Source organism: Pygocentrus nattereri, chromosome 15 (genome assembly GCF_015220715.1).
Source record: "Pygocentrus nattereri isolate fPygNat1 chromosome 15, fPygNat1.pri, whole genome shotgun sequence".
NCBI classification, from domain to species: Eukaryota; Metazoa; Chordata; class Actinopteri; order Characiformes; family Serrasalmidae; genus Pygocentrus; species Pygocentrus nattereri.
Window position 1 is genome coordinate 17,849,964 of NC_051225.1, and position 17,090 is coordinate 17,867,053.

The 17,090-nt window shown below is 39.1% G+C and overlaps 1 protein-coding gene across 2 annotated transcripts in view; it reads right to left on the bottom strand.

Annotated features, from left to right (window-relative positions):
* Positions 1-17,090, bottom strand: part of armh3 (armadillo like helical domain containing 3) — an 80,360-nt gene that overhangs the window by 9,162 nt on the left and 54,108 nt on the right. For both annotated transcript variants that reach the window (XM_017725687.2, XM_017725689.2), the window contains exons 21-24: positions 8,140-8,222; positions 3,663-3,789; positions 3,234-3,309; positions 556-634 (exon numbers count right to left, since the gene is read on the bottom strand). In XM_017725687.2, coding sequence (XP_017581176.1) covers positions 556-634; positions 3,234-3,309; positions 3,663-3,789; positions 8,140-8,222 — 365 coding nt within the window. The remainder of the gene's footprint in view (positions 1-555; positions 635-3,233; positions 3,310-3,662; positions 3,790-8,139; positions 8,223-17,090) is intronic.

A 17,090-nucleotide genomic window follows, 5' to 3' on the forward strand; every position in this document is an offset into this window, starting at 1 on the left:
TGACTTTTTCCAAACCTGGAAATCGCCAAACTGTGCTAAACACCAGCCCTCCAGGACTGGAGCTGGGCACTTCTTGTCTGTGTGTTCTGCACAGAGTTAACATAAAACAAACAGTGCACAGCAAACGTTAATAAAAATGAGCCTTCATGTGGTATACCAATTTATTGTGCTCAAGTTGAAGGCAAAATACAATATTGGTTTCCTTTAAATGCATTCTGCCAGCATCATGTATGTGTATAGGTGTGGGGGAAAAAAATTGAGAGAAATCATGCTTAAAGTATGGATACTTAAGCAAAGAATACATGTAAAAGTATTAAAAAAAGTTAAAATTTTTAACAAACACATTTAAAAACAATTTTACAATGAAAAAACTTTGGATGTTCCTTATCTCATGGCCTTTGAGATTTGTAAGTACTTTGGCAAGTCTCAGTGAAAAGGTAAGAAGTAAAGAGTATGTTTTTTTTTTCTCTTTCATAAACAATACTTAAGTAAAATAAAGTGCAATTACTAAAGTATTTTCCATCCCTGGATGTTTCACATTGTAAAGTAATTTACCTGATCTTCTGAAAGTTGGGAAATGTGGTTCACAGCAGCATAGGACTCAATCTTGGGGTTGAAATGGTTAATGATGGCTCTGAAAATACAACACAGTAGGTCCAAAACTATCATATGGCACATTTTCTCCAGCATAAGGTAACTCTGAAAGATGCAGTGGTCACAAAAGTACTTGCGCCGTACTTTTGATGAATTCCGTTAATTGTGATAGAAATCAAAGTCGAAACAAGTGGCACTTATAAATAAATACATTTCACTGGTTACATAGATATTGTCTTACACACAAAATTTTAGTTTAGTCAATCAGCTAAATTTTCCTTCTTTACATGAATGAATAAATTCAGAATAATTAAACTACTGGCTGGAGGAAGAAATAAAAATGTAAATAAGACATTTAATTATTATTATTATCATTATCATCATATTGAACATCCGATCATCGCTCCAGACGCAACCCTAACACAAACACACACGGACACAAAAGGCTGCCCCTTTGTGGCTTCTCAGCTTCTCTACCTCTTTGTTTACCAACATGCGCTGACTGGTGAAACAGGAAGAAGCTTCTTAAGACACTGAACTCATAACAGTCAAAGTTCAACCTTTTTTTCTTCTGCCCAGAGACTTCAGCTCAGTCAGCCTCACTGTGGTCTACATATCATCTCAGATACATTGCATACATTTGAAGTTATGTATGAAACCATCAGTGAGAACTTCAGGCATGGGAACACTCACCCAGAGGCTGTTTTTATTGTAGTTGGGTATTTTAACAGGGCAAACTTCAAACTGCCTGAATACTATCAGCATATTAAATTTACCACCTGAGGAGAACAGATTGACCACTGCTACACTCCACTCAGCCCCTCCCCCATCCTGCCTTTGGTAAAGCAGATCACACTTCCATTCTTTTCCTGCCCACATACAAAGATTTAAACAGGCTAAACCAGTTCTCAGATCAGTCTGTCAATGGACTCAGGACACTTCAGGACTACTTTGAATCTACATACTGGAAGATTTTTTTGTGTGTGTAATGAACACACTCCATCAAAAGCTATATCAATAAATGCACTGATGACATTGTACCAAGACCAAACGGACAATTTCTAAACAGGTATCTGAGGTGAGACTTGTTTTCAAGATCTGTAAAAGCAAAAAGTAGCCCTGGGTCTCCTGAAAATAACGACATATGGCATGTGTGACTATCTCATGTAAATACTTTATAATTGACTAAAATACCATAACAATTACGCTAAATCATTCAAGTTAAGAGTTAAGCCAGTATCATATTTGATTCATCTAAAAGCTTCTGGTTTGTTTTGAGATCTTTAACCATGTTGTGTTGTTCATGTACCTATAAGAATTTTTTACAAATTACTGTTATTAATGCCATGTTAGCATAGCTGATGGTTGTTACAGCGGAATTTTTTTTACTAAAACATCTTAAATCATTCGATTTTGGTACTAAATCAAAGTAATTTTGCAGTTGGGCCATTACTTGTGTTAAATATTATTTTTCTTTATTTTATTTGCTTTTATTAACTTTGTAACTTGCCATTTGGGGCATCTCATTTTGTATGTCTTTTCTTGGGTGATGTGTGGGGGCTGTGGAGAGTGGTCCTTGTCATCTATTCTTGTTATCTTGTTATCTAGACCTCCACATCTAGCAACGGGGGAGACCGTACATTCCTGGATGGACCTCAACACCTCTATTTTAATTACAAAGGTAGAGGCAGCTGGCCATCAAGTAGGGGGCCTTTTGGGGTCGTTAGGCAAAGAGACAACTAGTGGGTGTGTTTTAGCGGAGTGACTAAGTTTGATGGTTGTCTAAGCCAAGTAGACTTGCTTGGTGCGAAGATGCGCATTATTAAACTTCTTTTTCCTCAAGTCTCCACTCCTGTTTTTCTTCAAGAAAAAAACACTTGCCAGCAGAAATCAATACTTGCCAACTCATTTAGGGCCTAGAAGATCACTAACCAAGTCATGTATTCCCATAAAAAATGAAAGCAAAAACCTTTGCTTGATTCTTGAATCCAAGATTTAGTTACTGATTTTGTTGTCTTAGCCTTTTTTTTTAGTTTGCCCTATTATATACACAATGACATTTTAAATATTTTTAAGTCTGAATTACAGAATAATAACAGTGCTGACTGATTAATTAAAAATTAAATACAGCATAACTTGGGAGATACAAATGTTACTTTATCATTGGAGTATGACACCTGTGTGTGTACTTACATGTTGACACAAATTTGATATCTATGATATTAAATCGCTGTCTAATAGTTATACAATTGTTCAATTATCATAATTATTAAAATACATTGCATTTTGAAATGAGATTTGTATATTAACATGCTCTCAGAGTTTATTTTAAGTGTGTCTATTTCTGCTTTGTATAGATACTTGTCACATTAGTACTTTATCATATTTGGTTGTGTCTTGTTTTTAGGCTACATTGTACTGCAGCTGACCGTATGTTTTATTCATGAATGGTAACCAGTTTTATCAGTCTGCATTTTGTATGGAGGCAGTAAGACACAGATGAAAAGCTTATTCCTGAAGAGTATCTACAGAAGAAAAAACCTGGCAACCCTGCAGGCAAGAACAGAACATAATGTGTTCCCTGGTTAATTACCCATGTGAAAATACTCAAGACAGATCAAGAGGGCATCAGTGCCTACCTGACATTAACCAGCGCATGAGTGACTTTACTAGCAGGCTCCTTCCACTGGCCTACGTTGGTGGAAACTCTGAGAACTGAAACACCACAAAGAGGATTTAACATTCAGAAGACAAACACAAAGAATCATAAGAAGCTAAACACCACAACCATTGTGTCAGTTATGACAATGTGAAATAGCACATCACCAGATTGCAACAAGACAAAAGTGAGAATTCAGTCATAATAGAACCTTCCTAAATCAAAGATTCATTAAAGCTACATAGTCAATCTGTAGTATGTTTAATAGCTCAATAAGTTAAAGAAAGAGAATTATTATTATTATTATAAAGAAAGCTATAATGAAGCATTCATGACAACTGACCAATCAATTACTTTAATTTAGGGCCCTAAATTGATTTCTCAGGCACACAAAAACAAGGTAACTCACCCATGCAATACAGGTTGTCAAAGACCTGGTGCATACGAACAATCTCATAATACAGCTCATCATAACTGCTGGGAGTAGGTAGGAATGTGTCTCCATATGTGATGAACATGTTAAAGAGGTTTACAACCTGGATGTAAAAGACAGATACAGTTAAAGTTAGTTTAAACTCTCCAAAAAACATCAATTAAATGAGAATTATTTGTGAGGTTTTGAGAGGTATGGAAAGAATACAGCCATACAGTGTGCAAGCTTGCTGTGAAAACATGTACTGTTAACACCACTGTGGCATCATGGACCCAAAAATCAAATTTCAATTTGCCATATTACTTGAAAATGTGAGCTCCACCCACTCTCTTCTATTCTTCAGTGGAAGAGGATGGGTGGAGCTTCTGCTAATGATGAGGTAGAGTCTGAAGCTGACTTTCAGGAGCTTGTCTCTTTTATTTGAAGTGCTGTAGGTGGTTGAGACATTAACACTTCTTAGGGGAAAGTGTAGAGGATGGAAGTGGAGATGAGGCAGTAGAACAGGGTGGAGAAAAAACTGGGCAGACTTTTTGCTGTACCTGGGGCTTGGCTCAGTTGTAGCTCTGGAGTGATTAAGTTCTTAGGTGTCAGTGCTGATGGGCTTCCACCAGTGGGGGTGGATAAGTTGCACATGGAGAACATTAGGTTCTCTGTCAGAGATTTAACACCCATCTTGTTGGCGTGTAGAAAAAAAATCTCCCTTTTCAATACAACCCCAATTCCAATGAAGTTGGGACGTTGTGTAAAACATTAATAAAAACAGAATACATTGATCTGCAAATTCTTTCAACCTATATTCAATTGAATACACTACAAAGACAAGATATTTAATGTTTAAACAGATAAACTTTATTGTTTTTTGCAAATATTCACTCATTTTGAATTTGATGCCTGCAACACGTTCCAAAGAAGTTGGGAAAGGGGCATGTTTACCACTGTGTTACATCACCTTTCCTTTCAACAACACTCAATAAGGGTTTGAGAACTGAGACACTAATTGTTGAAGCTTTGTAGGTGGAATTCTTTCCTATTCTTGCTTGATGTACAACTTCAGTTGTTCAACAGTCTTTGTTGTCGTATTTTGTGCTTCATAATGCGCCACACATTTTCAATGGGAGACAGGTCTGGACTGCAGGCAGGCCAGTCTAGTACCCGCACTCTTTTACTACGAAGCCACGCTGTTGTAACACATGCAGAATGTGGCTTGACATTGTCTTGCTGAAATAAGCAGGAACGTCCCTGAAAAAGACGTTGCTTGAATGGCAGCACATGTTGCTCCAAAACCTGTATGTACCTTTCAGCATTAATGGTGCCTTCACAGATGTGCAAGTTATCCATGCCATGGGCACTAACACACCCCAGACCATCAGAGAGGCCGGCTTTTGAACTTTGCACTGATAACAATCCGGACCGTTCTTTTCCTCTTTGGCCTGGAGGACACGACGTCCATGATTTCCAAAAACAATTTAAAATGTGGACTTGTCAGCGCACAGGACACCTTTCCACTTTGCATCAGTCCATCTCAGATGAGCTCGGGCCCAGAGAAGCTGGTGGCGTTTCTGGGTGTTGTTGATAAATGGCTTTCACTTTGCATGGCAGAGTTTTAACTTGCACTTGTAGATGGAGCGACGAACTGTGTTCACTGACAATGGTTTTCTGAAGTGTTCCTGAGCCCATGTGGTAATATCCGTTACAGAATGATGTCAGTTTTTAATGCAGTTGCTTGTGAATGACTGAGCCTTTCAGGGATGCTCCCTTTATACCCAATCATGACACTCACCTGTTTCTAATTAACCTGTTCACCTGTGGAATGTTCAAAATTGGTGTTTTTTGAGCATTCCTCAACTTTCCCAGTCTTTTGTTGCCACTGTCCCAACTTCTTTGGAACGTGTTGCAGGCATCAAATTCAAAATGAGTGAATATTTGCAAAAAACAATAAAGTTTATCCATTTGAACATTAAATATCTTGTCTTTGTAGTGTATTCAATTGAATATAGGTTGAAAAGGATTTGCAAATCATCGTATTCTGTTTTTATGTTTTACACAACGTCCCAACTTCATTGGAATTGGGGTTGTATTTCAGACTACTGCTTTATATCATTCTTGCAAACATGAACAATGTATATACAGCCAGTAATAAAGGAAGTTTCTAATTCAATTTGACGTCTGACATCGAACTACAAAGTTTGGTATTTCACGCCACTAGCGGTCATCCCCAAAAGACAAGGGTGTCTGCTGCAGTGCCCTGGAGCCCTGTGGGTCTGTTGGGATGCACTGAGCAGCTGACACTTCTGCTTCTTTCTGCATCATGTTCACCGCTTTTAGAAAGCTAACAAGGTCTTGCAGTGGTTCAAAGTAGTTCTGCAAATGAAGTGACTGATATTATGATATTATGCTCTGGCATTGTGCTGTGGTCTCTGATAACACCTGATGTGCCTACAAATAAAGAGCGCAGATGCTGTAACTCTAAACATTAAAAAATAAATAAATACAAGAAAGAATATGGGAGGCAAATCCAGCAAAAAAAAGAAATAAAAAATAAAAAAATAAAAATAAAACAGTAAAATGTACTTTTCTGGGCAAATGTCCTGGCAAAACGAAAAATTAAATTAAATATCTACATCTGAAATCTGCAGAGTAATTTGTGACAAAAATAAAAATGAATTTAAAACAGCTATTTCTCATTTAATTTCAGTTTCATAGCCGTATCTAAAATAAAAAGCTAATAGAGAAAAGAAAATCCATGGCTTTCGCTTTTCTTCATGAAATGCGTAATACACATCAAAACTAAAATAAAAAAATGTTACGTATATGTTCTTATTTCTTTTTCATACCAATAGGCTGCAAATCTGACAAAATGAAAATGCAAAATGTATAAATCAATCGCAAAGTGACAGTCTGAGATTCAGTTTTCAGTGTGGATGCGCTTTAAGTATCAAAAAGGAAAAGGCAAATGCAAATGAATATTGACGCCAGCTGCTGGAGATTTACTTTCATTTCACACTTTTTAAAGTTGATCAACAAACAAACATATGTTAATTAGCACTAGGGGTACATTTTAGGACACCCTCAGACCTCAGAGTCTGAACAGCATCAGTCCTCAGACTAAACCACTTAGTCTCTAGAGAAAATCCATGGCCATGTCTCAAGTCACTCAAGTCAAGAACATCAGACCAAATGAAGCTTGAATGAAAATGAAGCTTGAATTTTCTTTTCTCCATTAGCTTTTTTTCATTTTAGATACGGGCATACCAGATTAATGACTCAAATTAAAATGACAAATAGTATCTTTACATGTATTTTTATTTTTGTCACAAATTACTTGTGCTTATGTGACAAATGTAATCGCAAATGTAGGCATTTCATTTCACTTTCAATTTTGGTAGGATATTTGCACAGATGTTTGGAAAAAGAAATGGCAAAAAGAGGTTTGCATTAACATTTTGTTTTAATAATAATTTCCTATTTGGCCAGATTTGCCTCCCATATAAAGAACAGAATAAAGAAAAATAGAATAAAGAAAAGAAGTGAAAGCTAGCAGTGCTCAGCAGAGAAGCAACTGAATGGCACGAAACCAGAAAACGTAGCACAAGGTTTGAAAACTAAAGGAAATTATTACATCATCCTAAGAATAACCTGCCTAACCAGCCCTAATGAGTCAATTAAGGATTAACAAGTTTAATTAAGGTCTCAGACTTTACTTTAAGGAAGGGTATCCAAACTTGTGCACATGAAATTGTTTTTTTTTCTTCTTAAGTTAACCATATATAAAGTCCCTTAAAAATAAATAAATGACCAAAAAAAAAAATTACAAAAAACTGCAAAAGTTACATATGCTTTTCTCTTTTTAAAAAAAAAATAAATAATAATAAAAATTCTCACATGGCTCACATACTGTGTTATGAGGTTATGAAAAGGGGTTGAGGTACGCACCACTTGCCACTCACTATGTGTAATTGGTAGATGTGTGTGCCTAACATTGTGTGAAACTAACCAATGAACACCCAGGAAAATTACCATTTTCAGAACAAACCGCATCTCTAAAATGGTAACTTTATAGGAGAAGGAAAAATGTTTTTAACCTTTTTTATTTTCTCAAGCTTTTTTCCCTATCAGTCCACTCATCATGAAATTTAAACATGTGGTAAAGAGCAGCTAGCACAAAACAAAAAAAAAATGGAGATTATATTCCAGCAGCACTGCCCAGTGAAATGTAATATGGTTTAACATGAAATTTGAAGCTTGTTGATCTCAAGTGGTTGCAAAGTTATTTAAATTTAAACCTAACATGTTAATCACATCATAAGAATTATGAACTTCATTTCAAGAGTACATGAGCATACGTAACAACTAAAAGAAGAAAGGAATTTACTCAGAAAAACTGTTAAAGGGTACTCAGAAAAGTGCTTGAAAAGTAGAACAGTTAAATTAAAATTCTATTGAAAACTCTTACCTGTAGAGCCAAGTGGAAGATATTGTGTTTGGCCAGCAAAGTGGTCTCATTTGACAGCAAAAACTTCAGCAAGTTAATGAGGGCTGGGAAAGAAACACAATCAGATCTTTCAGATAGCATGTTTTATATCAATATGTATTCCAACACATTTCGTATGGGGGTGTGCATGTAAAGTTGTTGATGTGTTTAGGCAGCACTGTTGTTCAACACATGGGATACAGACAACTGAAAAGGCAGTAAAGATTCTTTGCAGGCCAAACTTTTTAGCTATAGAATATATACACAGTGCACAGTGACTGTCAGATTAAATAGGTGAAATATACGTTCAAAATTCAATAAGTCTACTAATTAAATTAAGTTTATAAACCAACAAAGGTATACATAAATGGTTTTACCCCCACCAATTTGATGAATCAGGGTCATTTTATTCTATGGTATGCAAGTCCCCACGACCCAGGAGGATAAGGGTTGTTTTGGGCTCCATGTAAAAAACAATACATTTCAAATTTTAAGTTTATATATATATATATATATATATATGATTATTTCAAGACCAATTTTGTAAAGATCTGTGCTGTTAAACAACTAAATACAGTGAAAAAAATATTTTAAAAGCATTTATATTTATGAAATTAAAAGTGAGCAAATGAGAAAAAGAAAATTGAATAAAGACATGACAAACAATACAATAAAGAGCTTTCCTTAAAAAACAAGTTCCTTTTTTAACAGTTAGATTTTTCTTCTTTCTCTCTGAACTGAGCTCTGTTGGTGTGCTTAGTATTAAAATGACCCTTTCCCTGGGATGAGTTTAAGGCAGGGAATTTTCACTCTCTTTTTCAAATGAACATTTCATTCCTTTGTCTGGCTTATTCAAAAGAACTAGTTCAAGCACTAAAGTTTCATGAAAACAGTTTCCAAGCCTACTCAATAAACCTAACTAAAACAATCCTACTTCCAATGATATCATGATTACTAGTAAACAAAACAGAAACACGAAATTTCTTAATAAGGAATGCAAAATTCAAAGACTGTATGAACTAACATCATGAAATGACAATGATTAAATGTGAAAATAAGTTAACAAGGTAAAAAGGCTCACTCAATAATAGTAACACTGTTGACAATGAATTAGTTTTAAGAATCATAAAAAGTGTAATTTAGGAAGGCTGAATTTAACCAAAATAATAAAATTTAAATAATGTTAACTAAACATTATTTAAACATTGTTTCTGTACAGTTTGTGTTAGTTATCCTCTAATTCTTCGTCAGCAGTCACAGGACACTGTTGGCTGGGGATACAAACAAAACTTTTGGTTCAAAGTGTTTCACGCCATGAACATACCAAACATGAAGTCATTTTCCTGCAGGATTTTTTAAGTTACTACCAGACAATGTCGCCAAGTCAGTTCATAAAGGAAGTAATTTGCACACAGTCTAATTCTCATGATTCACACACAGTATTCAACAGAGTATGAAATAGCTACCTACCTAAATAATAATAATAAAAAAACAACAAAAAACAACTTGGAAAACCAACAAATTTTCCTATGCATGCAGCAAATCCAAAATCATGCTAGAATCCCTAACTGCTGCTTGAGGCTGTATGGGACAGTCGTGGGCTGAAGATTAGGGATTGTAAGGGTTTTCTTCCTATTATTATTTTTTTGCCCTAACAAGTCATGCAAACCAATTATACAGACATGAAACTTGGTCAATGAATAGTAGTCCCTCCTGCTACTCAGGCGAACAAGCTCAGCCTAATCGCCCATATAGTGGAGCTACAGCAAAGCATTAAGTGCTTTGGTCTATATCTCTAGCTCTGTATGTCAGAGAGCAATTGTGCCCAATCCTGAAGATCTACCACTCTCTACAATTCAGATGCAACACAACTGGGTCTAATTTTCTGACTATTTGGATCATGTATGCTAGATAAGGGTTAAAACTAAACTCTGCAGGGAGGCACATCTCTAGCACCATGTCAGAGACTAGATTCTGCCCTGTATATCTTAGAGAAAACATTATACCTCTGATTTCTTGTCTCACAGTCTACAAAAAAAAAAAAACATACAGACCAACTTACTTTTGAGATTTTGAGAATTTACATATTTTGCAAAATTGTATATACTTTTGAGCAAGGGCTAGTCTATTAAAAAAAGTTTGTGTGACAGAGAGGTTGTATACCCAGTGAGTCGTATGTGACCCCACCACAAGATGTCACCATATACTATATCATTAAGGTTCAGGCAGAGCACTTCATCTGGTGACACAGTAAGGTGGTGAGAAGGAGCATCTGCCATGTGTCACCAACAGCGGTTCAGCGTTTTTTGGAGCTAAAGTGAAACTCTGATGCATATCTGGTGACAAAATCCTTCCCAACACGAACAGCGAGGCTATCCAGCACACAGGAAAAGTGTATTTGTTTTTGGGGCATTTCTCACCGGTGCATCAAACGCAACCTTAGGCAGCCAAGCATGACCTTCAGCACAATTTTAACCCAGATGGATGCTGTAGATTGAGCATTGGTCTTGAATGCTGTGAAGGCAAGATGGAAAGAGGCTCCATGGAGATGGAGTGGCTAAGCACTAAGACCCCTGGCTAAGTAAAGTCATTCAGAAATTGCAAATTCTGAATTTACATGGAGATCTTGTTTAACTTCAGTCACACAGTGCCAAACTTGTTATTAAGTCATATGGATAGGTTTTAAGTCCACAGAAAATCCATCCATTTATTTAGTACAGTGGACCACTTTTTCTTACACAGCGTCTCCCTTGCTCCATTTTGAGGCTTCTTAGCTTCTATTTTCTCTTAGCCTGGCAGAGCTGGCAGCACGGCTTCACACCCAGCTTCCAGATGCACAAACCTCTACTGGAGGTGAGCTAAGACTGTCCAACACCAAGTTCGCTCAAAATGATGGGACAGCTGCAATCCTCAGTGGTCCATGCCTACACAGAGATGCCCAAGGTGTGATTGCACAAGGAGTTAAAGAAGAAAGATAAAGGAGCTCATGCAGTGGGGTTCAATTAATGTAATGTCCATGTAATTTCTACCATTTTTCTACAAATGTTAACTGTTTGAAAAACTTCAGTTTCTACCCACAGGATGTCAGGCTTCTGAACAAGCTGTGAAGCTGTGGGTCCTTCCCAAACTACCATTTTCAGTCAGTCACTTTGTAATCATATCATCACTGCAATGGACAATAGCACCTTAACACTAAGCCACTTTAAAGAACAACACAATATATGGGGGGATGGTGCCGGAGCCTATCCCAGCAGTCTTCGGGCGGAAGGCAGGATACACCCTGGACAGGTCGCCAGTCCATCGCAGTATGTATATATCAAGGGGCAGATATCTCCTATTTTGGCCATGGATATAATTACTCAGTTTGCATCTAATCTTACAATTTCATCAAATTCTGTGACATGATTATTAGCTATCATTAGTTTGTCCACCATAAAAGAACACCCTAGCTGGTCCATGATTGTGGTTTACTAAAGGTTGAACATGTCAAACTGACTGGTACTCCTCCCCCGAATACCAAGCAGTATACAATTAATGATGCAACACTGTCATGTTGCATCAACAATCTATAGTTGAGGATTTGGTTAGACAAGATTTACTGTGTCCAACCCAAAGTCCCAGCAACTCCTCGGTATGGCCAGTTCCTAAAGGGGATTCATTTCGTCTGGTTGTAGATTATCGTGAAGCTAATAAATGTATTACAAAAATTGCACCTATGGTAGCTGATCAGTCCTCTATTTTTAATGGATTATGTCCAGAACATTGTAATTTCTCTTTAATTGATATGGCAAATGGATTTTGGTCAGTACCTTTAGATGAAGATTATTAACCATGGCTAGCTTTTATTATAGGGTTCCCAACAATACCAGCACTCAAGATTGCCACAGGGCCTTAGACAGTTAGCCACAGCTTATGCTCCAACACTGACCAGTATGGTTCTGCAATATATAGATGACATTTTGATAGCTTCCTCAAATGCAAAAGAACAGGAACATGACTTGTTAGCTTTGTTAGATTACTTACATTCGGTAGGACACCAAGCCTTTTAAAAAGGCCCATATTAAACAATCCTCTGTTCAGTATTTGGGACAGCTGGTTTCACGGGCTCAGAGGTCAATTTTGCCAGACTGGTGTGCTGCAGTGCGTGCTATTACACCACCTGTCACCCTAGCACAGCTACACTCTTTTCTGGGACTGTTCAATTACTGTAGGCCTTGGACTGAAGATTGATGCAAAAGATGCAAAAACTGCTCAACCACTATATCTAACTAAAACAGAAAATCAGAAGCCTGAGTTTCAGCTAAATGATCAGTTACAAGCCTTTCATTCCCTTAAAACTGCTCTATGCAAGGCCCCAGCACTAGGCCTCGTGAACATGGAACCTTCACCTTGTATGTTTCAGAATCACTAGGATTTGTGTCTAGTTGTTTAACTCAAAATGGGGAGAGAGAGAGGGAGAGGGTGAGAGAGAGAAAGGCCTGTGCTTTATTACTCTGCTAAAAAAGACATGGAATGTCACCTTGCCTGAGAGCAATTCAGGAAACTTATCTGTCTGTTTTAGCTGTTGCTCCAATTGTTTTGGATCAGGTTCTCATTGTTAAATATCCACACTCAGTTTCCTCTTTGCTCTTAAATGGTAAGATTGTTTCAGTGACAGCACAATATAGTAATCAAAAAGGCACCTGTGAATGCTATTTCCAATCATCTGCTGGAACTGGCTTCAGATGATCATGACTGTGAAACTCTGGTGTCTAGCACAGTGTGAAATATGTATGCTGAAACACCTTTGCCAAATGCTGATGTTGTGTTATTCACAGACAGCTCTTCCCGTGTACTTGATGAGGGACGACGCACAGGGTGGGCTATTACACCACAGTATGAAGATATGGCTACAGGCAGATTGCCATATCATTATTGAGCATAACAGGCAGAACTAGTAGAACACGTGCCTGCTTACTCGCTAAAGATTTAAAAGCAAATGTATATGTATGTACACGGCATATGCCACTATTTTGGCTTGTTATGGAAGCTGAGATATTTTCTGACAGCAAATGGAACCCCAGTGAAACATGCCTAGCAGGTGGCAGACCTAATGGAAGCGCCCACACTTCCAAAAAGAGGTTGCTATTATTAAAATAAAAGCCCATTATTTTGCCACGTCTTCTGAACACCAAGGCAACTGTTTAGCTGATAATGCAGCTAAAAGGGTTTGTCTTTTGCCGAATATATCCTGGCACCCTGTGAACAAAATTTTGTTGTTAAAATTTTGGCTGATCTACTTGCTTTTCACTAGCAGGCCCTGGGTTTGGAAGTTTGGACTTGGGTTAAGCAAAGTGTGTCTCTTCGCGATGGTATCTGGGTTAAGGGGAGTAAATATGTGGCTCCTGATGCCCTGCTTCCCTATTCAGTGGCTACCATACACAGTCTAGGTCACCTTGGAGTAATCCACACGGTACATAGCCTCAAACAAGTATGGTGCAATACTGAATTCCGCAAGTATGCGGAAAGCCATTACCTAGTTTGCACTACCCATCTTAAGGTAAATCCAGCACCTGCAGTCTCCCTCCCCTACCAAACTTTAACCCCACTGAGTGGCCTGTTCCAAAAATTGCAGGCAGACTACATCACTTTGGCAAGATGCCAGGGAAAACAGGACTGTTTAATAATAATTTGCAAGTTCTCCAGGTAGACTGCGGGATTTGCAAGGAACTTACTTTACTGGGAAGGTTTGTCAAGAAGTAGCAAGGTTTTTGGAGATAAAGTGGCATCTCCACTGTCCCTATTGACCTCAAACATCAAGTCAGGTTGAAAGGATGAACAGAACTTTAAAGTCCAGACTGACCAAGTTACATCATGAAGAGGTTTCATGGATGGAAGTTTTTCCAGCTGTACTTTGCAGCATCAGAGCTTCAACTAACCATATGAGATTATTACTGGTGGTCCTATGTCACTTCCAGGAACAATGAACCTAAAAGCAGCAGACATGCATGCTATGTATGATAGTCTGTGGGTAATGGTTAAGGTGCTTAACACTCATCGTTAGGGTCAAAGTGGCAATTTTTATATCAAGTCCTCCTTACTACACCCTCTGCTCTAAAATGTCAAGGAAAACAAAAATGGATACATGTGAGCCATACCAAGGTGGTACCACCACCTGATGGTGTAGGCTAATTCAGGGATATAATGGGTGACCGTGATGTCATCTGCAAACTTAATGACGGTACTGGAACCATCGACAGGCTTGCAGTCATGGGTGAAGAGGGAGTAGAGGAAGGGACTCATCACACAGTCTTGTGGTACACCGTTGTTTATGGTGATGGTGGATGAGCAGTGGTTGTCCAACCGGACATGTTGGGGTCGGTTGGTCAAGAAGTCCAGTAACCAGTTGGAAATGAGGGAACTAATGCCCAAGTCTGCGAGTTTTGTGATGAGTTTTGAGGGGATGACTGTGTTGAATGCTGAACTGAAGTCTATGAACAGCATCCTGAGGGAGGTATTTTTATTGTCCAGGTGTGAGAGGACAGAGTGCAGTGCTATGGAGACTGCATCCTCTGTGCTCCTATTCTGGCGGTATGCAAATTGGTGGGCGTCGGGGGGGGGCAGCTGTGTCTCCTAGCTGTGCTAGGAGACAGCTGTGTCTCCTAGCTGTGCTAGGACCAGCCGCTCAAAGCACTTTGTGATGATGAGGGTGAGGGCTACCGGGTGGTAGTCATTCAATCGTGATGGTTTGGAATTTTTGGGTATCGGGATGATGGAGGTGGTTTTGAAGCAGCTTGGTACCACAGCACGGGCCAATGACAGGTTGAATATGTCCGTCAGCACTCCTGCCAGCTCTCCAGAACATGCTCTGAGAACACGTCCATGGATGCCATCAGGACCCGCAGCCTTGTGGACTTTAATCCTGCCCAGCGCCGCTCCTACATCGGTGGGAGAAAGAGTCAGTGGCTGGTGGTCTGCAGACACATCTGCCTTGGTTGCAGTTGTTGGGTTCCCTCTCTCAAAACGGGCGTAGAAATTGTTGAGCTCGTTGAGGAAGGGAACATCAGAGGAGGCAGGGGAGGGGTTGATGGTCTTGTAATCTGTGGTAATCTGGAGTCTTTGCCACATACGTCGGGGGTCGGAGTTGGAGAAGTGTTCTTCTACCTTCCCTTTGTAGTGGTGTTTGGCCTTTTTGATGCCTTTCTTCAGCTCAGCCCTGGCTGCACTGTAGGCCTGTGCATCTCCCGACCTGAAGGCGATGTTGCGGGCCTTCAGCAGGAGACGAACATCACGGTTCATCCAAGGCTTTTGGTTGGGGTACATGGTGATCTGTTTCTGGGTGGTGACACTGTCTATAGTGGTGGAGATGTGGTCCAGTACAGATGAGGCATACTGATCCAAGTCTGTGTGAGTGAACATATTCCAATCAGTGTTTTTAACACTAATCTTCCGCGAGCTACGAAAATTTTCGTAAGGGAAACCAGCCTCCCTGTAGCCCACCCCTCTGCTGTGAAGCGATTAACGCCTATTGTCTTGGTAATGAGAAGGAATGCGTTGGAAGCACCAACCCCCCCATGCCCACAGAAAGCTCCTACAGCTCCCAAGGCACCTAACATGACACAACTTGAAGGTGAACTTCAAGTTACAACCCGAGTGTATATGTTACCGATCCGACAGCGCGACGGAGAATCTGTAGAATCGTGTTTCAAAAGTTATAATTCAAGGGCGCGTAGTAGCGACGGACGGAGCAGTGGCGATTTCTCTAAGACTGCAAGGGAAGCTCAGCTTGCCCTAAAACGTCAAATATGTTCAGTTGTGTTAACATTTCATTCACTACAAATGCGTTAAAAGCTGAGTGTCTTTTCACTTCAACAGGACCGCTCATTCAAACGGGACGTTTTTTTTCATTGCTTCGAAACTCGCCGGTCATTGGATAAATGCCACGATTTTGTCCCGCCCCCGAACGCAGAGCGTCTCTGTGGTGAATGGAGCTGTGGGCGGGTCTGGACGCGGAGCTTCTGCAAAATGATTGAAGGATCAGACGAAAGGCTGAATCCTGTTTTGATTGACAGCTATTTTTACCCATTTACGTCAAAAGACAAACTGCAACCCATTTCTTGGCGTTTACTTGGTGAAATTACTTGTGCATTTCCGTTGTTCATTGTGTAAATAAAACACACTCCTAGTATTTCCTTGTTTCAGTTTAACATAATTTCAACATTTCCTTGTACGAGTTTAATTTCGTTTCGTTAGTTTGTTCAGTCAGTCGTTCATACTGTTGGCAAGGTCGAAGTGAACTAGCCAGCAAACAAGGTTCACACAATGGCAGACAATGCTAATAGTGTCAACCTGATTCTGGCAAAGCCATTTGATAGTCTTCCTTACGAGGAAAAGGTTAGAATTAAACAGCTGGGCACATCAACACCTAAGATTGATTTGGTGCAAAAAGTAGAGTACAGTTTGAAGCTACTCTAGACAGAATATACTCAATAAAGGCAATAAGAGGATGAAACAAATACATGTGGTGCTAAACAACATTATTCTGATCAAATCAGATACAAAAAAAAATAATCTGATATACAACAAACATTTAGCAGAATATTATATATTTGCAGAGGATATTAGTAGTAGTATTAGACTTTCTGTGTGCACCACAGAGCTGCTCTCTCAGTCCTCCTCTGTGAATTAACATAATAAAGGGTGATGTATGGTCCTGCTAATTGCTGGCAAGAAGGAGGGGTGATGTCCTGAGGATCTTGAAATCTCAGGAGGGCTAGTGTTAAACCGGTCCTTGAGCACAGCGTCTGTCCCCTCTGGCCACACTTTTATTGTCTTCACAGTGGGTTTCACACGTTGGATGAGTGGTGTTTATTGAGGTGTGAGGAAAAGGGAGAGATGGTCAGATTGTCCAATGTGGGGGAGGGGTGTTGCTTTGTATGCCCCAGGCAGGTTGG